The sequence below is a fragment of the Physcomitrium patens genome, chromosome 11 (genome assembly GCF_059467195.1).
Source record: "Physcomitrium patens ecotype Gransden chromosome 11, ASM5946719v1, whole genome shotgun sequence".
NCBI classification, from domain to species: domain Eukaryota; kingdom Viridiplantae; phylum Streptophyta; class Bryopsida; order Funariales; family Funariaceae; genus Physcomitrium; species Physcomitrium patens.
This window is the reverse complement of record NC_143420.1, coordinates 9,191,192-9,198,575: the sequence shown is the minus strand read 5'-3', so window position 1 is coordinate 9,198,575 and position 7,384 is coordinate 9,191,192. Positions and strand designations below refer to the sequence as shown.

General features: G+C 38.9%; 1 protein-coding gene across 2 annotated transcripts; it reads left to right on the top strand.

Annotated features, from left to right (window-relative positions):
* The first annotated feature begins 1,437 nt into the window (after window positions 1-1,437).
* Window positions 1,438-7,096, top strand: LOC112288884 (uncharacterized). 2 transcript variants are annotated; one of them, XM_024533579.2, is made up of 13 exons: window positions 1,438-1,841; window positions 2,609-2,764; window positions 3,049-3,300; window positions 3,483-3,602; window positions 3,749-3,829; window positions 3,956-4,063; window positions 4,357-4,449; window positions 4,623-4,676; window positions 4,785-4,991; window positions 5,122-5,250; window positions 5,640-5,705; window positions 5,869-6,177; window positions 6,423-7,096. In XM_024533579.2, the coding sequence occupies exons 1-13, from the start codon at window positions 1,779-1,781 to the stop codon at window positions 6,912-6,914; spliced, it is 2,130 nt and encodes a 709-aa protein (XP_024389347.1). In that variant the 5' UTR covers window positions 1,438-1,778; the 3' UTR covers window positions 6,915-7,096. The 2 variants fall into 2 exon arrangements, with proteins under 2 accessions (XP_024389347.1, XP_090110376.1); XM_090254250.1 differs by having other exon boundaries at window positions 1,453-1,841; window positions 1,947-2,764.
* The last annotated feature ends 288 nt before the right edge of the window (window positions 7,097-7,384 follow it).

The following is a 7,384-nucleotide window of genomic DNA, read 5'->3' as shown; positions in this document are numbered from 1 at the left end:
CACTGGTTTGCAATATACATCTAAAATCATATTATTTAAGAAATAATTAAATATATATTTAATATTAGGTAAAAATATATATTTAAAATAAAGAAGGAATTCTAATCATTTTTATAGACTATACTATTCTAGTATCATTTCTTTAAGTATAAGACTTTTTGAAAATAATTTCTTTTTATTTAAGATTTAAATTATTTATTGAATAATATTATGAATTTATTTCCTTGAACTAATATCTATGTTGGTTAGTTTTTTTTTTCAAATTTGATATTTTTTACATTTAAAAATGATTATTTATAATTAGAAGAAAATACAAGAAGCTTCAACTTTCTTCACTTATAATTAGTTGAATTTAAAAAGCCTCTCTTTGTTAACTTTATAATGAAACAAATCAATTAAGAGATTACAAGGAAAAAATAAGAGGTAAAATTTATTATTTTCTTACATAATATAAATATTATTTTCTTTAAAATTTTTATTAGACTCGTTTCTAAAACAATTAATTCTAAATTATTTAAGAATTTTTATAAAACGTTTCTTTAATATTAATTAATTATTTTTTAAGTTTTTTTCTCAAATTTCATAATCAATATTTGAGTTTCTATTTTTATAATTATAATTATTATTATTATTATTTGATATCATAGTTTCTTATTATGTATTATTTTTTAAAGCTAAAAATATTCAAAGAATAATACTTTTCCACCAAGTAGAAGTCTTTCATAAGTCTTTCAATTTGTAACTCTATTCAAACTTGACTATTGTATATCAAAAATCTTTGTGCCAATTTTTTCAGCTTTATTTTCTACTTCTTTGGTTTTTTTTGTGTTTTATATAAAAGAAATGGACACAAAATTATTTTTTTTTAATTTTCCAAATATATAAGTTTTATTTTATTTTTTAAATATTTATTTGCATTCATACACATACACACACACACACACACACACACATATATATATATATATATATATATATATATATAATAGTATTTTTTAAATTATTTATACAAATAAAATGCAAATATTCTACTATTTTCGTCTGTTTATATTGACTTAATTTTCTTTACTGCCTTGTCTTTTTTGTAAGGTTTCAATTTTGATTATATATATATATATATATATATATATTCAAAAAGATTAAATATATTAACACTTTCACAAAAATCACGCCCTTTCAAGATGCTACTTCTAAAACTTCTATCATTTTAAAAAGTTTAGTCAACCATTATAGACCCAAAGCCAAACTCTAGTTATCATCTCCAGCGCGGCGATACATACCCCCATGGTCATAGAGCACCACGTCCATACAAAATACCCCCCGAGATCGCGCGGCGACAGATACCGCCATGGTCATCGAGTACCACGGCCTTGGGATCTGTGCACGCAAACGCGCGGAAGGCGATGGCTTATTCCCACACCGCGCTGAGGCAGCAAGAGCAAAGCAGCAAATGTGCGCCCACGTCGTCGAGCAAGGGTGATGCTCCTCGACAGGCCTAGTCATCGCGAGCTAATTACAGGACGGGACGCTTGCGAGCTGATCGAAACAAACCACTGTGTTGATATCTCTTGCTTACAACAGCTGCTGTTTTTTTTTTAGAACAGTCCGGAGTTGGAATCTCTGCATTGAGCCAGTAGGGTTCGCGGGGTTTTGAGGATTTTGAGGTTTCTGGTGTTTCAGTGTGTTGTTTCTCAACTTGGACGGACGATCGCGGATTACTATGGCGATGCGGATGAAGTATTGATGGGAGTAGAGGAGTGAATGCAGTTGCTGTTATCATGAGGAAGCGCGACTTGGGAATTTTGTTGCTGTCCGCGTTGGCCATTTTCTTCTCGCTCCAGGTGTGTGGCGTCGTTACCCACTGAAGGTCTTTATCACCACGGTGCTGATGCGATGTTTGCATTTAGAGATTTTATTTTTATTTTTATTTTTTTATTTTTTTTCAGAGTATGGGTTTTTGGTGGAGAAGAGTGATTGGGTCAGAAGCTCTCTCTTTGACGACGCATACCGCTGCAGCGCATTAAGGGCATTGAGTTGTGGAGAACATACGATTTTAAATAAATGAATCATGTTACCATATTCACTTTCTCGCCTCCTCACCGTGACTCTCCTTCAAGGTTGCTAGGAATGGAATTTAAGAATTAGGGTCTCTAAGTATCATGAAAATTCAGGTGTGAGGAGGATGTAAACAGAATCGCATTATCTGTATGCTTAGGAGCATTAAGCAGGTGGCTGAGAAGGGCTAAATTTGTGCAATCTTTGTACATATTTGAGGTTCAGCTGCCCTGCTGATAACTATTGTCATGCATTCACATCTGCACGAATATAAAATTTCTATAGTTTTGGTTGATCCGCACAGCTTTGCTGTGTAACTATTTTTGCCGCGTATCTTGTTTTTCCCTCTAAATTTTTTTACGGTGATGTCATCACTTACTAGTGCTAGGTAGTAGTGATCTTGTTTCAAATTCGGGAGTCCCTGGCAATCAGGAACTGAAGCTTTCAATCATGAACCAAGACACAACATAATTGCTCGAATATACTGAGATGCAGGGGCAAAATGTGGTGAGTATCTATGTGTATTCACAAAACTGTGGTGGATGTTGAGCAGCATGAAGGGAGTCTTTCGTTTCGACAAGCATGGGTGCATTACAAGGATGGTTCACCTATACAGCATGTAGCCGAGCGATTGCCACCGCCAGTTGTAGCTGATCTGAATGGAGATGGCCACGTTGAGGTTGTTGTTGCCTTGGAGGACAAACTTCAGGTAAATTTATTGCTGAAGACACGTGGTCACGTTTCAGTGTTCGACTGATGGATGCTACGTTGTTTTATTTGGTAACGATTTCTCACTAAATAGGTATCGATCATTTTGTCTTTGAATTGCGTGGGTTTCAAATATTGTAGTGTACCGCATTAATGCTAGATTCTTTTTTTCTTTTTTTTTTGTTTGTTTGTTTGTGTGTATGTGTGTCGATTTTATATGTTTTAGAAAGGGTCTAGAGGAGAAATCTTCGTCTGTTGTTAAACCATCGAAATCTGTTGGAGTAGGTTATCGATCCGCGGGTGTCGTTTGCCTCTGATGGATTTGCGGAAGCTCGAGTGTTGGCGGAGGTTTCTCTTCTGCCAGATCGAGTGCGAGTGGGTGCGGGAAGGAGACCCGTTGCATTAGCGGCAGGCGAGGTAAAACGAACCTATAGATCCCTGGAGCGGAAGAAGCAGGTGATTGTGGTCGTAACTGCTGGCTGGAACATCATGTGCTTTGACCACAATCTGAAGAAAATATGGGAAGATGATGTTCAGGTTTGCACTTGTTAATATACCTCGTTTTCTTGTATTTTCAATTTGTTTTTCTACCATAACTTTTTACGATGCGGGCGTCGTCTTGCAGTGCACCAATTAAACTCTTCGACATCGGTAACAGGTACTGTCTGCAATGTCAATTGCACCTACGCCCTTATAGTAGCTGATGTTTTGTTTGACAGGATGACTTCCCACATGGTTCTCACCACAAAGAAGTAGCCATTTCAATAAGCAATTATACCTTGAAGCATGGAGACACCGGACTAGTCATTGTGGGGGGAAGTATGGAGGTTCAGCCTCAGGTACCATCTTTCAATTTGAGTTCATTTATGATCAATCAACATCTTGTCCAGCTTTTACGTACTACATGATGCAGAAACTGTGGCAGTTAGAGAGTGTTACTTCACTACTCCTCGTCATATTACTAAATTGCAAGCTTGGACGTTAGGCGCATTTGGATCTTTTTGAAGAAGAATTGCTGGCAGAGAAAGCAACTGAGGTTCACCAAGTTTCAGCTGTCGGAATAGAGGTAGGGTGCACTGGACCTCTTGGCAGTAAATGACGCAGCATTCGGATCTGTTATCTTTAACTTTGAATATCGGATAAAATTCCAGTATTGGTCGTTTATGTACCTACTGGTTATGTCTCGTTACAGGAGGGAGAGGATGTAACAGAGAAGATGGGTGGTGGAAAGGAGCGTCATTTCTCTTACTATGCATATGCTGGAATGACTGGCGCCCGTCGTTGGACTCACCGAAGCGAGGCAAGGACGATGTTTCAAATAATTTAGGAGAGGCTTTTATATCATCTCTGTAATAACGTGTTCAAGTTTTTAAAGATTATCACAACAAAACTATAGTAAAGGGCTGTGCGCTCCATTTACTTCTTTATATATTCTACTTCATTTTGACGCTTTGACCAGCTTATATTATTGATTGGATGCTTATTGACGTTGTAAGAACAGATCAGAACAAAGTTGTTTTTATTGACTTTAGTGGCCAATTCGTGTGAGGTCTTAGAGCTATATTTAATTTGGGGATCATATTTCTTGTGTAGGATTTTCAACGTGCTCCCGGCAATGGTACACTGCAACCACAACATAATTACAGGTTGGATGCCAACTCGCTTGCTACTCGACATCTTGGAGAGGTTTGTTTCCTCTGTCTTTTTTGTTAAACTCTCAGGTCACTATCTGGTGGAAAGCAACGCATGACTAAGTTTTCTACGTAGAAACAGCGAAGTTAGCTCATTTCCTACATTTCGATGCATGCGATTTCCTTAAAACACAGATCTAAACGAAACGGACGATTTTTTTCTGGCAGGTTGAATGCAGGGAATTCCGTGAGTCGGTTCTGGGCGTAATGCCGCATCGTTGGGTAATTTTCTCCTCGATGCCATCATATTTTGCTACATTTGACTTGTTCGATGGTGATTGTATGAAACGCAATATGTATCTGATTTTGTTGAGTTTTTTTTATCATTAGGAACATAGAGAGGATACAAGGTTCGAGTTGTCACATTTTCAGAAGCATTATCGTAAATTGGTTAAGAGGATCCACGGCAAGGAGAAAAATGTTCCGTCTCAAAAGCCTGCAGATAAAAACACTCCAGGCAAAGAATCACTCTCTAATCCTATTACAAAGGTTGTCGGCAACGCTGTCCAGCTCGCAGTCGGTCCGAAAGTTAGAAAGGTTTCCACCAACACTTGGCTTTTGATTGATGTCAATTTCTTTGTTCCTGACAGATAGTTATTTGATTGCTTTGCATTGTACCATGTTTTGATCAAGGTGCATGCGTATTCACTAGTAGTGGTTTGTGCAGGAACGATTTCAACATGTTCCAATGATAACAAATCACACATCGCATTGGTGGGTGCCCAATGTGATTGTGGCTCATCTCAAGGAAGGAATCGAGGCTGTACATTTAGCTACAGGCCGCACTGTCTGCAAGGTAATTTTTGCAAACGTAATCAATGGATAGAATTGTCAGGATGGTGCAGATAAACGGAAATCATACTGGTGGGTCTTTTTAAGATATTTAACCTCCTCAAAATCTTGAGAAATTTAAAATAGAATTGTCGAGTTTAAGCTCGGTGTTTGCCCATACTTCACGGTAAAAAGAGGAAAGTTATAATCAAAGTAGCTTTACTTTATTGTATGCAGACAAAGACTGCGTGTCATTGGAGTCCCAAGTATTAGCCATATATTATTCTGAGTTTATGAACGTAAATATGACGAGTTCAACTGGGTACTTTCGTAAGCGTCTCTTCTGTCAGTGAAATTTTCAAACCACGTCGACTTTGTCCTCTCACATCACGCATTATTGGTGCATTTTTGTAGCTGTATCTACCCGAAGGAGGTCTTCATGCAGATATCAACGGCGATGGGGTTCTGGATCACGTCCAGGTGATTTGATATCCGATCGCAGTTTGTTTGATCTACAGTATTTGGTGCTAACAATCCAATCTATTTTAGTACATACCTAGTTGATTTTATTTTGCAAGATCTTCAATGACTACAAAAGAGGAACTGTTGATGACGTCTCGCGCGAATGTGCTTCGCTTTGCAGGCTGTCGGAGGTCACCGAGGAACGCGCTTAGTGCCAACCGGGATGACCACGACTCTTAAGCCATGCTGGGCGATTGCCACTTCAGGTGTACATGTGAGGGAGCAACTGTTCAATGGCACAGTTTGTAGACACTCTCCCTTCCAAGCCTATTCCCATTTTGATTTTTCAGGTGAAATCGATAGGCGGTTGAATCCAGAAATGGGAGATTTTGTGGAAGTGCTTGCACCAATCATTCTGCCACACCCAGATGGCAAACGTCATCGCAAAGGGAGCCATGGTGATATTATCTTCCTTAATAGCCGTGGAGAGGTAGGATCCCCTCTAAACCATTTGCTGTTCTGCGGTGTATTAGTTGAAATTCTTCGAAGTATTATGACCTTTGACAGGATCGCATTGTATCTGCAATTTTACAATTTTACAATAGACCCAAGTTATGGTATATTATTTAAAATTAAGTCAACGAGCAAGAAATATTTGGTCATTCTACATTAATTACTTTGCCTTCTCTGCCATGTTTTTCACTGCATCCCACATCTATGAAACCATCCTTTCAGGTTACCTCTTTCTCTGTACTGGGCCCCAAACGCGACCAAGAGGCTGAACACCGATGGCAGCTTGTGACCGGAGCCTATTGGGCAACGTCCTCCGAGTTGCAAGGCTATGAGTCAGACAGGGTTGTGCCTAGCTTGACAGCGTTGCCTCTGAGGAAGAATGGGGAACCAGAAGCTATTCTTGCAATTGGAGAGATTGAAGGTGTGGTTATCTCGCCTAAAGGCAGTCCAGTGACGGAGTTTCCTCTTCCAGCATCTGCATCAGCCCCTATAATCTATGCCGATTTTTCTGGTGACGGGCTGAATGACCTCATCCTTGTAACTCATGATGGTATCTACGGTTTTGTACAAGCCCGGAGACCAGGAGCTATCCTTTTTAGTACACTTGTGGGTGTTCTCATTCTGGTAATGGGTGTTATCTTTGTTACCCAGCATCTCGGCACTGGTAAAGGAAAGTCGAGACCAGCCGAAAGACGAGGTGCTGCTGGCATATAGTGCATTTAGTCTGCAGAGAGGATGATTTTTCTTTTTAGTGTAGTGAAATCCTTCGGCTGTAGGGCTTAGGTTGTTTTGACAGATTTTATAGTGATTGCCGAGTTTGTATCTAAGTGGTAGTCTTGATTGATGATATCCAATCTTGTTTCAAACTCCTTTCAATGCATCACTACTGTAGCTCCTCTGCTGTGCTCCGATCTTTGATATTGAAGGGGTTTATCACGAATCGAAAGGTAATCTCGTCATTCACAGTCTACAACTTCATTTTTCGGAATGAGACTGCAGAGGACAAAGTGAAAAGAATGGGAGGTTCCACTCATTGAAGTAATTCGATGAACAACGTGAAACAACGACTTGTGAACAGATCTCTGCCAACTCACTCGAGGGCCATGCAACCAGCATAGACCACTGAAGCATCAGGGACGACTGGAAACCTCAGACTAAGCTAAAAGAGACAAACCAAAAATAAA